Source organism: Lissotriton vulgaris, chromosome 12 (genome assembly GCF_964263255.1).
Source record: "Lissotriton vulgaris chromosome 12, aLisVul1.2, whole genome shotgun sequence".
NCBI classification, from domain to species: domain Eukaryota; kingdom Metazoa; phylum Chordata; class Amphibia; order Caudata; family Salamandridae; genus Lissotriton; species Lissotriton vulgaris.
The window spans coordinates 763,357,056-763,374,322 of NC_141700.1; the positions used below are offsets into that span (position 1 = coordinate 763,357,056).

The following is a 17,267-nucleotide window of genomic DNA, read 5'->3' on the forward strand; positions in this document are numbered from 1 at the left end:
TAGAAGGACAGTCGTGAGTTGAGGGATTCTGGTCCGATGTCGTAGAGTGATTTGTGTGCGTGGGTTAGCAGTCGGAAAGTGATCCTCTTATTGACGGGTAGCCAGTGGAGGTCTTTCAGGTGGCCAGTGATGTGTTCGTTGCGCGGGATGTCTAATAGGATCCTGGCTGAGGCGTTTTGGATTCGTTGTAGTTTCTTCTGGAGTTTAGCGGTAGTACCTGCGTAGAGGGTGTTTCCGTAGTCCAGTCGGCTCGTGACCAGAGCATGGGTGACTGTTTTTCTGGTTTCGGTGGGGATCCAGCAAAATGTTTTTCTGAGCATGCGGAGAATGTTGAAGCAGGATGAGGATACGGCGCTGACTTGTCTGTTCATTGAGAGGGAAGAATCCAGGATAACGCCTAGGTTCCGTGCGTGGTCTGTCGGGATGGGTGCTTTTCCAAGGGCTTCCGGCCACCAAGAGTCGTCCCATGCAGAGGGGGATGTGCCTAAGATGAGGACTTCTGTTTTATCTGAGTTCAGTTTCAGACGGCTGTGTTTCATCCATTCAGCAACTTCTTTCATTCCTTCGTGTAGGTTAGTTTTGGCGGTGCTGGGGTCATTGGTGAGAGAAAACTGTCCTGCGCAAAAACATACCTGCTTGCAATGGACGCACCCTTGCACCATGGTGCAAGGGTGCCTACATTGGGGCTGGGCTGCCAAAATGGTGCTAGTGTAGGGTAAAAGGACAGGAATGCACAGTATTGCTAAAATACGGTGCTTTCATGCCCTTTCACTTTGGCGTAGTGCAGCGCAGCACAGCAAGATGTCTTGCAGTACTGCCCTACGCCAAAATGCCATAAATGAGGCCCCCAATGCTTAGAGTAAGGAATAGGGCCTAGATGTAGGTAATTTTATTTTACCAATTCTTAAATACCGAATTTTACTGATTCGGTATTTAAGAAGTGGTAAAATAGAGGGGGGGGGGGGTGATGTAGGTATTACAGAATCGGTAAATACCGAATCGTTAAGATTCGGTATTTACTGATTCTGTAAATACCGATTTGGTTATGCCCATTGATTCCTATGGGCATTGAAGCCCATAGGAATCAATGGGCATTACCAAATCGGTATTTACAGAATCGGTATATACCGATTCCAGCAAGGGTGCAGGGGGTGTCACTTTGACACCCTCTAGCACCCCAAATACAGGCATGTGTTCCATGTGGCACACAGACATGCCCTAAGGTCATGTCTGTCTGTCACATGGCATAGGTGTGCATGCACACATCTGCATGCACATCTGGATTCAGTATTTTACCACCCAATTGGATTGGGTGGTAAAATACCGATTCTGAAAGGCCTTTGGGACTCGGAAGAGTTCCCACCTACATCTAGAAGTTACCGAATCGGTAAAAATACCGATTCGGTATTTTACTGAATCGGAAAATTTACAGATTCGGTAAATTTACCGATTCGGTAAAATTGGCCCCCTACATCCCAAAAACCCATTTACCGGTCGGTAACGGCCGAAATCGGACGTTACCGGACAGTAAATGGCCACCTACATCTGGCCCCTAGTCTTTTAGTTAAAGGTAGAAAGTAGGGTGGTAAAAACTAAGGTCATCCCAAAACATGGCCAAGATAAAACCCAAGCACAAATCTAGTGCTAAAACCGTAAGGGACTACATAACAAATAATGCAGGCCTTGTAGACGTTGTTTTTCTGGCTGAAGGTTTGGGTGTACACAACATACCTTATGTACCAACAGATTTACAACTAGTTTCTAAGTCTCTCTACACCAAAGTACGTCCCCACAGATACCAGACATGTCACGGTACAGTGTCTTGAACTGGTGGACTGTAAAGATTTCAGCTCTCAGGAGCACATCTGAATTTAGAGCATCATCTAGATCCAGCCAATCACCAGTTGGAACTGGAGAGCTGTAGTTTCGGATTAGGGATAAACTGTCTATTTAGTAAACAACAACTCAATAGCTTTAAAGACTGGACATTTAACTTTAGTGTTTCTGTTAACAGGGTGACTGCCACAACCACCACGACACCATTCTTTGGCCTTGGGTGAAGAGGAATCCTTGCTGTGTCCAGCATTACATATCAGGAATCTGTGTAGTGTGCATGTTCAGGTAACTGATGTTTATTGCTACCCAGCTGGACAGTACTCATTTTATCATCTTCGGAAGAATGAAAGGCTGAGTGCATCTGCTGGAAATCGATCCTATGACCATGTGACCAAGCTCAGATCCATGCAGGGGATGCATTAGTCCAATGAGCATCAGACTCCCCAAAATGGCTCCCATGGGGACTCGCGTCAGTAGGAATTTGCTCTTTTCCCTTTCTGGGGTAATCCCTATCACATTCAAGAGCAGTTGTGGGAAGAGACCCAGGAGAAGCAGCAAGCTGGTTCCCACAGAACCAAGGAGGGACAAAGACAATCCTCACTGGAACCACTATTGTGGACAGACACTCACTGTGTCCTCCAGAGGACGCCATTCACTCTGCATAGGGCTACAGATACACATTGCTTAAGTATTATAGTCTACGCAACTAGTACATGGTAAAGAGCCCTTGTTACGAATCCATCACCGTGCATGTTGTTACAACGCGGTCGTTACAACGACTGCGTTGTAACAACGCATACCATTACCCCGCAAGGCGTTACAATGACTTGCGGAGGGGGGAGAAGGTCTTGGATTTAAAATCCAACACTTTCCCTACTGTCCGCGCAGACTGGAGTTGGAATAGTAAATCATACAATTCCAACATCCCGCGCCCCCCTCTGCGAGTCGCTGTTACGACTTGGGGGTAATGGTATGCGTTGTAACAACATGCAGGGTGATGGCAAGCGGAATTAGGAGGCATATTCCTACCTAGTACAACAATCATGGTGGGAACGCGAAAGAACTGGGCGCCTGCTCACCAGCTATACAGGTCAAAAGGCCTTAGCTGTCAATCTCCCACAGGCTTCAGCAGGGTGGGAATCAATTGCCGTCCACGATAGTTGGGTTCACTTTGGGTGCAAATCCTGACCCCCAGGAGAATGCTTTTAAAAACATGGATCCTTGCGAGTGTACACTCAGGCTGTCACATTTACTGGGATAAACGGGGAGCAGGCCAGGCAGAGCTGAACATGTCCAGGGTGAGGTCTCAGCCTTTGTAGAGGTGCTAGGAGCGTTCTCTTCTGAATCCTGTTTTGGAATCTGGACAGCCGGCCCAAGACCACCCAGGCTCCCCCATCTCATCTTCCACCCTTGAGCAGTGGGGCTCGTGGACCCGAGATGCTGCTTTCCTGCCCCACCCGGCCACAGGGCACAGTCACCCAGGGAAGCTGGGCTGTTCACTGCAGAGACCTGTGTGGCAGTTCCCTGTGGAACTAATTAAAATTCCCCACTACATAAATGTGCTGCGTTAAAATGGGTCTTTCTGCCCAAAAGCCTTCCTCCCAGTGCTCAGCGCTAAGGTTGTTTGTTTGTTTATTTATGTATCTTTCTTTAGCACTGCACACCACTAAGGCCACTTCACAGCACTAGAACAGGAAGAAAAAGAACAAGAATTTGAGGAGCACTGAACCCAGTGGCAGGAGAGCCCATCCGGGTGCACAGGAAGGGTTTGGACCTGCCCTTCTTGACTCGCTCTTCCACCGAAGCTGTAAATAGTTGAATGCATGTTGGAAACATTTAGTGTTCGGGTGTTTTCTGAACTGAAGTTAACCACTTCCGTTTGGAGTTGCGGGCTAAGGATCTTCCACAGTTTGCACACTGGACCCTCCCACGGGCTATGAGCAAAGATCAAACAGTCAAATGCTACAAAGTAAAATAACCAGCCATGTTTCCAGCTGTCCACAGACATGAAGAAAGGTAGACAAGATGCAAAGAGAAAGGGACACAGAATGTCAATGTTTCTCTGCCACGTGTGAGAAGAGCTGTCCGCCATGCCTGGCACGGTTCATGTTAGCTCAGGAGAAAAGCGCCTGAGAGAACTACAGGGTGAAGATTTCCCCAGTGAGGTTTTATACCCCCTTCTGCAGGTCGCAATAGGAGAAAGTGACATTTTTTGCATCCTGCTACCCCGCTCTGCTGCTCAGTGCCATTCTGGGCCACTATGTAGCATTCAGTGTCTCAGATTTTTAAAATAACTACATGTATCTCAATGGGGATATCCCAAAAAATCTGGCATGGATCCGGCCCTCCAGGACCGGTTTGGAAACCCCTGCTCTAGATAGTCATTCTTTGATACCTGGTACAGTCCCAATTTTCCGCTGCCAAATGCCACTCTGTAGTACCCAATACCCTCATGGCCCATTTAGTGGCACTTTGCCTCATTCTAATGCCAGTCTCTGCTGCACAGTGCTATTAATTGTTACCTGGTGTCTTTTTGTGGTATCTAGTGTCATATTAGTTCTTTTTGTTGCCATTTTCTACTACTTTGTGACATTCTTTGTTACTTTGTAACAATGGCGTTATGTGCCACTTGGAGGCTATGAGGATCTGGGTATATTATATGATATGGCTGTGGGGGAGTGCCTAATTTGATCCAGTGGTTTCCGGTGCTCGCACCAGCACTTAATCGCCAACACTGGTGCTTGTGACAGTCTGACACAATGTGGCGCTGTCTGGCTGATTTAGAGATTACCACCACAACAGTTAAATATTAATTCAATATACATAAAAAAATGACTGTTATCTGTCACCCCAACCATTCTTACGGCTTTGGGGACCTGAAATAGTTCGAATTGTCACACTTGTAGGAGTGTGATGGTTAGTAGTTGTGTTGTTACTATCATTGGCATCATGGCAGGCGCAATGTGTGATGCAAGCTGCAGTGGCCTCCTGATGAGAGCCCTGGTGCTTTTTTATTACAAATTAAGCACTGCTGCGGGGCCTTGTCGTGGAATACGAGCAGCAAGGCTTGAACAAAGGAACTTAGTGAAATGCATTTACCAGTACCAAACAACAAAATAAGAAAGCCACACAATACCAATTTATAAAATAGGGTTATTTTAATGAATTTTTAGAGTGCAACTGGAGGGTTCTGTAGATATAATTCTTAAAGATTGTATCACTTTAATTCCAAATGCAAACAAGCATTGTTCAACAAAAAGTTTGCAAACTTTTCAAACGTTTGGCTAAAAGTTAGTTCAACTACTCTGGGCTGGCTTGGGCAACCAAAAAGGACAAGATGGAGGTTTAGGTGGGCCAATGGAGCAGATTTAGATATGCACCTTGTCCCTGGTGCATTTTCCAGTCCAGTTCCAGCCTTTACAGCACGACCTACTCCGACTATAACAGAGTGGTCCTGAAGCTGTGAATGCAGTATGAAAAGACGATCACCAGTGCTCTGGTTGGTATGTAGTCAATTGGGGCGCCTTTGTGGTGGCTCCTCGGTTCAAGGGAAATGTGGGGCACCTTTGTCCACAGAGATCAGGGTCCCATGATGTCCTCTTTAGAGAAGTAGAAGGACAGTGGTGGCGGGGCTTCTGGTCTACCGATACAGCAGTTGAAGCAAAATCCTTTAGTGGGAGCTGGTGTCCCTCTGGATTGACCAATCCAGACTTTAATGACACTCTTGAGTCCAACAGACTTGGGTGCAACTTTTGATCATCAAACATTGGTCTCTTGAGGTTGCCAGCAGCAGCTAGCAGTGATTCTTCTCCAGTGGCTAGCAACTTGCCGATGTGGGCTACTACTGCTCTTCTGTCCCTGGAGCATGTTCCAGGAGATCAGCAGACTAATGTTTTGAGTCACTGCTTGTGGGAGCAACGCTTCCCGGAGCTAGGAGCCGCAGGCACAGACAAAACTTTGCTGGCCCAAAGTGCAGCAGGTGCAGTCCAGCAGATGGTGCAGCCTCTCTTTGTGCAATTCCAAGGGCAGCAGGACAGTCCTTCTTTGGTTCTCTTTCCAAATCCAGCATGATGTCAGAGTCCAGGGCACCAGGTGTGCCCTATTATTCCTGTTAAAGCGCCTTGAGGGGACCATTCAATCACTAGTCAATGGGCTACCAGATCCCCTCCATCTGTGTGATGACTTTCCAGCAATGTGTGGCATTTGGCAATCCCAGACTCCACCGTTCTGGTCACTCTTAAAATGTTTTGACCCTTCTTTAGATGTAAGGAGCTCGGTAGCCCACCCTAGAGGTTTGGCTACCTGATGGCTACTCAGCCATGGAAAAAATGGTTTGGGCACTGGTCTTCTCTCTCTCCCCCTGTCTCAAGCGTGTCTGCCTAAACAATGTACAGCCACTTGAGAGTGTTATCACCATTTGCTCATCAAAGCGACTTTTCCTTTGAATCTCGCCTTTTCGGCTAACAGCCTGAGTGGCTTCCGGCAAAGGGGAGTTAACATTTCACCCTGTGGCAGGCTGTGTTTGATCCCGAGCCTGAGAATCGTTGATACAACTCCCCAGGCAGGCAAAGAGCTGTCTGTGTCTCACAGGCATTTGAGGCTACTGGGACACAGAGTGGAGCTAAAGTTGCCTAACTTTATTAGTGACTTTAAATTCAACCTTGGAATCGGGTCAGGTTTAATGCTCACACTTCATTTGCTACCTTACAGTACCCAGTCAGCAGCAGCACATGCAGGTAAGAGCAATGAGAGCACGGGGACGAGTTGGGGGCTGATTCGTCAGACGACCACAACGGAAAATTAAATAAATAATTAATGTTTCCTTATTGTCGTCAATTCCCCCTGCTGTACCCAGTTAGGTAGTCCCATTCAGAAGTTAACCAGGCTGGAATGCAAGCCGGGAACCCTGTATTAGCCAATGAGGCTACCAAAGTTTCCACGGCAAAATGACAATTTGTTTTTTTTGCAGCTAAGAAATATATACATATGTATATGTCCTACTTAACAATATACAACTCCCTACCATGGAGCTCTAGAGGCCATCCTATGGGATACTTACGAATATTGTTAAGGGAAGTGGTGGGTTTGCCATTGGTTCAAATGGCAAAGTCGAAGTAGCAGTGTGGCACTGCCCTTCCAGTCTGCAGTGTCAGGCTGTGGGCCATTTTGTAATCTGACATACACAGAGTGGCACAAGCAGTGCTGCAGCCTAGGGTGGACACCCTGCCTTACATGCCCTTGGTACCCTGGGTACCATATACTATGTACTTATTAATAAGTCTGTACTTGCCAATTGGGGATAGCCAATTCGATATACACGTTATAATGGTTAAGAATGCTGATTGGCAGGCCTAAGTGGACTCTCAGAGTCGATAAACCAGCATCATCAGTCCAAAAACTGGGGGGTGAATATGCAAGAAGAGGCATTTACTTACAGAGGCCAACTGCAAGTGGACCAGTAACAATGACATGGCCAGTACCTGGACTTGCTGTCCCAAAAGTGATTATAAGATCCATGGTAAATCCCTGGCGCCTGTGCATGTCAGCTGGGTATTTCGGCTGTTCAAAGTGACCAAATTCTTCAAGTAACATTCCAGGGAGAATTGAGGATTAACTCGTGTAATCAAGGCTGCAATTAGCAATTCCCTGGTGATTCTTCATTAGTAAGGAGGTTTTCAGTATACCCTGGTTCCGGTAACTCCTGGGAGGAGGCAAACCTGATGGGACCAGCACTGTGGGCACTCGCAATGAGGCTCTAAGTGCCATTCTGTTCTACATTGTGTTGTCTTGTCTTTGAATGCATATGGTATTGCGACAGCCCCAACCTAGCCAAAAGGCAACAGAGTGCTGGACCTGGTAATAGATAAACAAAGTCAACTACTAATAGAGGGGAGGCTGGGTTGTGGATGGTTCAAGCATTATGGTGTAATGCTGGTCAAAGAGGCGCGTCTTTAACGGATCCCGTGTATCTTTACTATCTGGGTCAATCCACATTATCTGCTACTAACTGGTATCATGTAGTACCTGGTTCCATTATGATCTGTTTTGTGCGGATGTATGACGTTAGCATGCATACTATTACCACGCATACCTTTACAACGCGGTATTTACAACGAATACCGTTACAACGCATAGCGCTTTGAGGTGCTGGATAGTGGTAAGTATAATTTTATATTCCAACTCCAGTCCCCGTGGACACTAGGGAAGGTGTTGGATATAAAATTAAACTTATTCCCTATCCTAGAGCGCCCCCCAGCGCAATGCGTTATAATGGTATGCGTGGTAATGCCTGCGTTGTAATGGTAGTGCGTTGTAACAAATGCGTGCTAAACGTTGTATACCGTTTTGTGCCATTCTGCAGCACCTATTAACATGTTATACTGCGTGGCAGAGGTCTGTGCTGTCTAGTAAACTAATGTCATAGCTGGTGGAATTTTATTCTGCCTGTTGCAAGGTATACTAACTTGTGACATTTTATATGTCTGCTATATTTCTATGCCAAGTCCCCCAGTGCTCTCCTGTGCTCTCCAGCACCGCAATTAAATAAAAAAAAATATATGTTGATTTATTGGATTCGATTCATACATAAAATGTTTTCCCACATTACCCATTCAGAACTAAGATAGCTTATGACAATTTCAATATCTTGTCTCTAAATCATATAGACTTTAAGTTCTAGGGATTGATCTTATTTGAAATTCGAGCATAGTTCAAATTCGCATAGCTTTGAAGTTACTTATAGTAGATTATCCACAAATTCCAACCTTAACTATCCCTATTTTTTGTACATGTTTTGCTTGGTATTATCACCTGCAAGCCAGTGGAAAAAGACAGTGCAAACCACAAATAAGTCCAATTTACCCAGCGTCTAATTTAGTGGCAGTGCTAACACTGACCCAGTACTATTAGTATTGTGTTAGCTCTAGCACTACAGTGCTGTGGAGTGCCCTGGTGTTGTGTCTGCAGTGCCCTCTATAGATGATGTACAGAACAGTATGCCCTGCTCTTGACTTCTTTCTCTTCACTGCCCCCAACGCATTTTCCTCGTGATACATGGTGATTATGAAATGAAATAAAATGAAATCCGATTTGTAGCGCACTACTAAGCCCAATGGGCGTCAAAGCGCCTAACCAAAAGAGAATGCTAGATGGAACAAATATGAATCCTTACTGCTAGGCCTTGATAAAGCACCAAGTTTTGAGCACTTTTTTAAAGAGGGCCAGAGACGGTAGGGCCTTAAACTCCAAGGGGAGGGCATTCCATAACCGAGGGGCAACAATGGAAAATGCTCTACTACCCCATCTGACCTTCCTCGCGCGGGGAACTACAAGCAGATTCATCTCAGAGGATCGGAGAGCCCTACTAGGGACATGGCGGGTTAGAAAGGAACCCAAGGGATCCAAGGGACCAGCCGAGAGAGCTCTATAGGCCAGGCACAGGATCCTAAATGAAATCCTCTGTTGTATGGGAAGCCAATGCAGGCTCTTCCTGGCCATTGTAGCAGAGGATGCATTAGGTAGTGCCAGAACGAATCTCGCGGCCGCGTTCTGCACAACCTGAAGGCGCTGGATGAGGCCCTTGTTAGAATCTGCATAAAGTGCATTGCAGTAGTCCAACCTGGAACCCACCAATGCAACCACAGTCTGCTTACGTGCCTGGGGGGACGGATAGTGCAGGATTCTTTTAAGGATCTTGATGAACCCCCAGCAAGTGGCCACTGTTCTGTTGACCTGGAGAGTCATGGACAGCGAGGTGTCAAATATAACGCCGAGATTCCTGGCCGATTGGGAGGGAGTGGGGCAGGTTCCCAGGGAAGGAGGCCACCACTCGCTAGACCAAATATCCTGGTCTTTGCCAAAGACCAGGACCTCTGTTTTATCGCTGTTCAACTTTAGGGAGTTTTGGATCATCCACTCCACGACTGTCTGCATGCATGTCCTAAAGTTGACCGCGGATGTAGTAACAGAGTGAGCCAGGGACACCATGATCTGGGTGTCATCGGCGTATGACACCACCTCCATCCCCTGCAATTTTACTAACCTAGCAAGAGGGGCCACATAGATGTTGAATAGGGTTGGACTCAAGGCCGACCCCTGTGGCACCCCATATTGCAAGGATTTAGCAGGGGAGAGGAATTCTCCGAGCATGACCCTCTGCTCTCTTAGATGTAAAAAAGAGTCCAGAAGGCTCAAGGCCGGCCCCGCTATCCCTGCCTCCCTCAGACGAGATATTAAAGTCGAGGGAGACAGGGTATCAAACGCTGCTGTAAGGTCAAGTAGGACCAACACAGTGGTTTGACCCAGATCCACCTTCAGGCGAATGTTATTCACCACCATAGTAAGTGCCGATTCAGTACTACAGGATTTCCTGAATCCATGCTGGGAGCTTTCCAAGAACCCCGAAAAATCCAGGAAAGTGGATAGATGAGAATTCAGGTGTGATTCAAGCATTTTTGCCGGGGCAGGTAGCAGAGATATGGGTCTAAAATGTTTAAGCTGTCCGGGGTCCAGGGTGGGCTTTTTAAGGAGGGGCTTCACTGTCGCCTTTTTCCAGGCTGAAGGAAAGGTACCCTGAGCCATGGCACCGTTCATCACTTTGAGAAGAGGCGGCAGAAGGGTGTCCCTACATACCTTCAAAACTTTCAAAGGACAGGGGTCCAGAGGGGAAGCAGACTTTGTCCTGTCTAACAGGAGATCAAGCCCGTCCAGGGAGAGCGGCGGGAAATGAGTGAGGGTCTTGGTGGGATCTCTCGACCAGGACTCTAAATTGGCAAGGGCTAGGGAGGAATGATCCCCCAAAGTGCTTCTCTGAGTTTCCAGAGCAAGATAGATGTCCTCGATTTTTTTATGGAAAAACTCTGAGATTTTGTTGCACAACTCCTGTGAGCCCACAACTGGATCAGGCACTTGAAGGGAACATAGAGAGTCCACAATCTTAAAGAGTTCCCTAGGCGAGGTAAGGGATGTAGTGAGATTAGAGAAGAACTCCTGTTTCTCCTTAATTACTCTGGCCTTATATTCTCGCAGCAGGCGTTTATGTGCCTCTCTTTCGGTGGGGTCCCAGGATTTCCGCCATCTTCTCTCCTGTCTCCTGCAGCTCTGTCTCAGAAGTCTTAACGGCTCCGTGAACCAGGAAAAATCCCCCAAACCTCCAACCTCCAAATCCCCCAACAAACTGGAAGGGGCAGAATTTGCTGGTGCATTATGTGGCCTCTAGGACAATCTGTGCGTGCTCCCACTCTTAGAAACCCTTCTGGCGAATGTTCACCAGTCTACTGGATGCACAGCGTGAATGTGAGAATCAACGGTTAACACTTGAAAATAACGGACACTAAACCAAATCTTTCCATTCCTTTACACAACACTTCTGTATTAGACATGGAATCCTATATTCAGAATGAATCTCAGCATATAGTTACAGTCTCATAAATGCAAAATAATTATACACAAATGTTCAAAAAATTCAATACAAGAAGAATTCTCATTAACATTATTATTACATATTACAACTCAATTACCCAGCCCAGCCCAATGCATTTCGGGACTGTTTAGATCCCTTCTTCAGGGGCCACTGCGAGAAAAAACAAACGTATATCCAATGTTGCAATTAGAAATATTTACAAAGTTGAATAAATTAATGATTCAAGCAATGCAGTGAATGCCCAGTGGAGAAATTAATGCCTGTACACATGTTTACCCTCCGCAATGCGGAAACAGAAAGAGAGAAGATAAAAAATAGTGCTGTATGACAGACAAGAACGCCGTGTATATAGATAAACGTGAGTTCGATATGGATAATAACCATGCATTGCGTATAAACGTGAGTTTGATATGGATAATATTCATGCATTGCGTATAAACGTAAGTTTGATATGGATAATAACCATGCATTGCATATAAACGTGAGTTTGATATGGATAATAACCATGCATTGCGTATAAACGTGAGTTTGATATGGATAATAACCATGTATTGCGTATAAACGTAAGTTCGATATGGATAATAACCAGGTATTGCGTATAAACGTGAGTTTGATATGGGTAATAACCATGCATTGCGTATAAATGTGAGTTTGATATGGATAATAACCATGTATTGTGTATAAACGTGAGTTTGATATGGATAATAACCATGTATTGCGTATAAACGTGAGTTTGATATGGATAATAACCATGGATTGCGTATAAACGTGAGTTCGATAGGGATAATAACCATGTATTACGTATAAACGTGAGTTTGATATGGATAATAACCATGTATTGTGTATAAACGTGAGTTTGATAGGGATAATAACCATGTATTGCGTATAAGCGCAATGAATTAAAGAGAAGCTCGCATTGTTGTATAACTGTCAAGCTGACCACTAAAGTAATTACCCTTGATTCAAAAGCAACAGTGCGAGCTTCTCTTTAACTCATTGCGCTTGGTAGCTGATATCTATCCACTTTTGGGTTTGTGCTTTGGTGCATTGGTCACTAGCACATCATCAAAATCTTCTCACGCAATGCATGGTTACTATCCATATCAAACTCACGTTTATACGCAATGCATGGTTATTATCCATATCAAACTCATGTTTATCTGCATACACGGCGTTCTTGTCTGTCATACAGCACTATTTTTTATCTTCTCTCTTTCTGTTTCCGCATTGCCGAGCGTAAACACGTGTACAGGCATTAATTTGTCCACCGGGCATTAACTGCGTTGCTTGCATCATTAATTTATTCAACTTTGTAAATATTTCTAATTGCAACATTGGTTATACGTTTGTTTTTTCTCGCAGTGGCCCCTGAAGAAGGGATCTAAACAATCCTGAAATGCATTGGTCTGGGCTGGGTAATTGAGTTGTAACCTGTAATAATCATGTTAATGAGAATTCTTCTTGTATTGAATTTTTCCAACATTTGTGTATAATTATTTTGCATTTATGAGACAGTAACTATATGCTGAGATTCATTCTGATTATAGGATTTCATGTCTAATACAGAAGTGTTGTGTAAAGCAATGGAATGATTTGGTTTATTGTTCGTCATTTTCAAGTGTTAACCGTTGATTCTCACATTCACGCTGTGCATTCAGTACACTGGTGAACATTCGCCAGAAGGGTTTCTTGTATCTCGAGGCTGGCTGCCTCCCACTGGGTAGCACGCAATCTTGTACTTAATTGTTAAGCAGAGTTTTGTTTTTTGGAACAGGAGTGCACTGACTTCACACACAGTTACGTGTTCCCACTCTTAGCCATCCCTGCCCATGTTCCTCGAAGAGCCCATGAATGCAGGCATTCCAGTATGCCCAAAGCCACCATCTTTGGAGGACAATGGGCCTGAACATGAATCTCCTGACTGGTGCACAAAACACTGATCTCAAAGTGGTAGGAATTTCACACTCCACACTTGTGTCATTCCAACACCTTCAATGGTGACAAATACTGGTGTAATCCCATACTTGCCAGACAGTCCTCTCACCTGGGGTAGCCTGTAGAGTCCTAATAGTTGGGCCATAGCCACCGTCTGGGCCATGCCGGCATCTCCGATGATAGCCAACAGCTTAGCCTGAGAGTGGCGGCACTGGTAGTTGAGATCACCCTTCTCCTTCCCCGACATCAGCTGTGTGACGCCCTCCAGTGCTCTTCTCACGATGTTGCATGAGTCGATGACCCCAAATCCCAGAGTGAGGTTGGGCAAGAGAGTTGGGTTATGGTTGATCTCGTTTATAGTGAAGAGCATTGAGAGGACCCACCGATAGGACCTGAAGCCAAAGCTAAGAATAGAACACAACGGTGTATCAACATTGAGTGATATAAAAGTGTGCATGCAGAAGTAGGATGGTATGAAACAAGGACCTAGACACAACCCCAAAAAGAACGAATATCTTTAGAGTTTGGCGGACAGGGAAACCATCACAAACACGAACTATGCCCCGTATAACACATGTCATTGACTATTGTGCACTTGTAATATAGTGGATGGGACAGACTCCATCGTTGAGATGGAAGCCAATTGATATCAAAAGCGAATGATCTGCAGGGAACGCTGATGCAAGAAAGCGTGGTGCTCTGTCATTACACAGCACTTTTGTAGAGATGTAAAGCAACCAACAATTGGGAAGATAGTTCTCATCTGTTTGTTTCTTTGCCATTTCTAAGCCTTTCCAAGTTGTGGATTTAATCAATGGTCCTCTCCCCACCTCTCTTTTCCTCTGCCTCAGTCTGTTTCTCCAACAGTTTTCCTTCCTTTCCATCTTTCTCTCTCTCTCTGTACCTGTCTCTGTCCTCCAGTCTCATTCTCCATTCTTACTCTCTCTGCTTTCTACCCTGTGTCTCCCTCTACCTTCTCCCTCTCCATCGCTCTTCCCTTCCCTTTCCTTTATCTCTCTCTGCCTCTCTGTTCTTCCATCGCCCTTAATGCTGCTTTCTCTCTCTCTCTCTCTCTCTCTCTCTCTCTCTCTCTCTCTCTCTCGGTCTCTCTGTCTCTCTCTCAGTTTCCCTGTCTCACTCTCCATGTCTCCTTCTCTCTCTCTGTCTATGTCTGTTGCGCTCGATATGTCTTTCCATCAGTCTTGCTTTCTCTTTATTGCTCTGTCTCCCTCTCGGTTTTCTCCGTATCTCTCCCCCCTCTCTGTTCCCTGTCTCTCCTTCCATCTCTCTCCTGTTGTTAGACTCTTGCACACTCTTAACACCTGATGCCTATCATTGGCCTCAAGAACCTTATGTCGCTCTAATGACAAATATCTAAGTATCTATGTTGGACACTGTGAGAAGCTGGCTGGGAATATGGTGCACACTTATATAAGTGGGCACCCTGCACCAATCCAGACAACCCGTATGGTGATTTTAGTGGTCTTAGACAACCTTAGAAAAGCTCTCTAAGTGGTAGCTGTGTAGAGCAGAGCAGCCTTCAGGCTTACTCCAGAAGGAGTGGAAAACAGCTTGTTTTACTAGAAGGTAATCTAATAGGTATAGAGTATGTGAAAAAGAGCCACTTAGTGTAGTTATAAAAATATGTATTTATTATAAGACACTCACTAACACATACAAATATCTCCTACTCAGAGCTATACAAAAGGCACATATTACTTTGCAGAGAAAACAGGTAAGTAGCAAGAAATACACAATGGTTGCCAGGGGGAGACCAATACAAATACTAAAATAGTGGTATGCGAACCACAACTCAAGTCAAGACTGTACCCAGAAGAAGTAGAAGTACCAGAGACCCAAGAAACTACCCGAGATATGTAACCAGGAGCCCCACGGAGGCCATGTGCAGAGTGGGAATACGACCCCGGGCTCAATACAATTCAATGGGTAAGTCACAGTTGAAATTTTAAAGAAAAAGGACCCTTCCCAGTGGACCCTAAAAAAAACCAGTGGAAGACAGAAGGTTGGACAGCCACCCTACCCGTGGATACCCTAGGAACCAGGATACCTACACCAGGGAAGTCGGGTGCATAGGTGTGAAGTGGGTTGGAAACCGCCGTCTAACCCAATGTAGGACATCAGGAAGATGCCGCTGCTGGAGAAGGTGAAAGTGTACTGTAGAACACAAAGGTGGATTCAGGAGGAGAAGTTCCTGCAAGCAGAGGGGACAGAGTTTATGTCACTCAGGAGTGACCAGGAGGCACGGAAAACGAATGCCCACCAATATCGGGTGTTGCAGGAGAGCTGACGGTGACCTTGCAGCTGCAGCTGTGCGGACCAGGCAATGCTGTGGAAGACCAGGAGCCGATCATAAGCTATCCCACGTCAGGTGTCGTGAGTTGAGATGTCGGTGTCCGTCGGGAGCACCAACAAGCCTTGGCAACCCAAAACAATGTGGAAAGCAAAAAAGGTGCAGTGTTGGGACCAGCAAATCCAGGTGACTTGCCTTAAGCAGGGAAGTCAGAGCAGACCACGGGCAATCACGGGAGCCTGTTGAAATCAAGGAAGATCCTCAAGATGACCCTCAGGCCAGAGGCACTGGTGTCATAAGAGAATCTCGAGCAGCTCACCAAAGATACAGGCCCACGGTGCAAGTGATGCAGTGAGGACGAAGATCACAGAAGATGCTTGAGGTTGGGGCTACTTAGAGCCCGAAGATCTTGGAAGAAGGAAGCCAACAAGCCTTTGCAATGGCAAGTTGGTGAGGTGCACAGGGGTTCAGTTCATGCGGCTCCAACCTGGGATACTGGCCTCAAACTTGGTGAGAGGACAGGGCAGGTCTCACGGGATGTGAAGAACCCTGACCTGTGTTACTTAGCTTGACGGACTCCGTAGGAGCCCAGGATCAGCAGACTTCGTTGAGGTGCCTGCAGATGGTGGGAAGTGACTCCTTCGATTCAAGGGAGATTCTTTCAGGTGTCTTGGATGTCCACAGGCCTTGGAAGGTTCCTGTACTGAGCATGGGCATATACGTTGCAAAAGACGAGCAGGATGATGAAACCAGGAGCAGCAGGTGTCTTCCCAGTTGCAGTCTCGAAGCCCAGAGCAAGGTCCAGCGAAGTCCAGAGCGCCAAGAAGGTCAAAGATGAATTGGTGTATTGAATTGAATCGTGTCCCACGACAAATCTAGGGAGCCACCCACAGATAAGCCCTTAAGTACCTTAGGAATAGGGTCAGGATACTCCCATGTCCTATGTCCAGTTTTGCACCAGAGCAGGAGCCAAAGGCTCCCTGAGCTGGTATGAACTGGACTACGCAAGGAGGGCACCAAATGTGCCCCTCAGGCAGGCTTAGTGGAACTGGCAAGCTCTCCCTCCCTGACCCAATACACTAAACCCTGTCTAGGAGGTAGACACACCTTCCTGTGACAGGATACCTATTTTCCAGCCTTCCCATGCTCGATCCTGGCTTAGCAGCAAAAGAGCAGAATTGTGTCTCTGGTCGGCAGCAGCCATGTTGGGTTGTCCGGGTCTAGAAGACTGGCACCGGGAGCACTGAGGGCCTTCCGTAGGAGATTTACAGTGCATGGAATCATACCTCCCACACCGTTTATGGTGTGGGGGTATGATTACAACATGCTTGATACCAAACATGACAAGGTTTGTTACAGCCAGTTTAGAGTTAGCCATAGCGTAATGATGTATGGCCACTCTATATATCGTAATGGCTATTACACTTAGAACCCAGGAGAGTGGACTCCAAAGGTTGTAGGGATGCCCCTGATCATGCAGCGACACTCTCACACTCAGAACCGAGCACCCTGCCTTCAGGATTGAAAGGCCTGCTTTGGAGGTGACTTGTAGGTTTTAAGTGCAGTGACCTCAGATATAGGGAAACCTATATCTTTTGGAAGTGGTACTAGCACCATCTTCCACAGGCTGCAATGGCAGGCCTATAATTACAACTTAAGTGGTCTCCCATGGGTGGCATGATACATGCTACAGCCCATGGGAGACCCTTGGTGTACCTATGCCCTGCGTACCTGAGTACCATATACTAGGGACTTCTATGAGTA

At 46.1% G+C, this 17,267-nt stretch overlaps 1 protein-coding gene across 1 annotated transcript in view; it reads right to left on the minus strand.

The window, feature by feature from the left end:
- The window catches only part of LOC147678620 (extracellular calcium-sensing receptor-like), a 78,171-nt gene that overhangs the window by 42,283 nt on the left and 18,621 nt on the right, over positions 1 to 17,267 (minus strand). Inside the window, exon 2 of the mRNA XM_086945710.1 lies at positions 13,302 to 13,596. Within this exon, the coding sequence (XP_086801836.1) occupies positions 13,302 to 13,596 (295 nt within the window). The remainder of the gene's footprint in view (positions 1 to 13,301; positions 13,597 to 17,267) is intronic.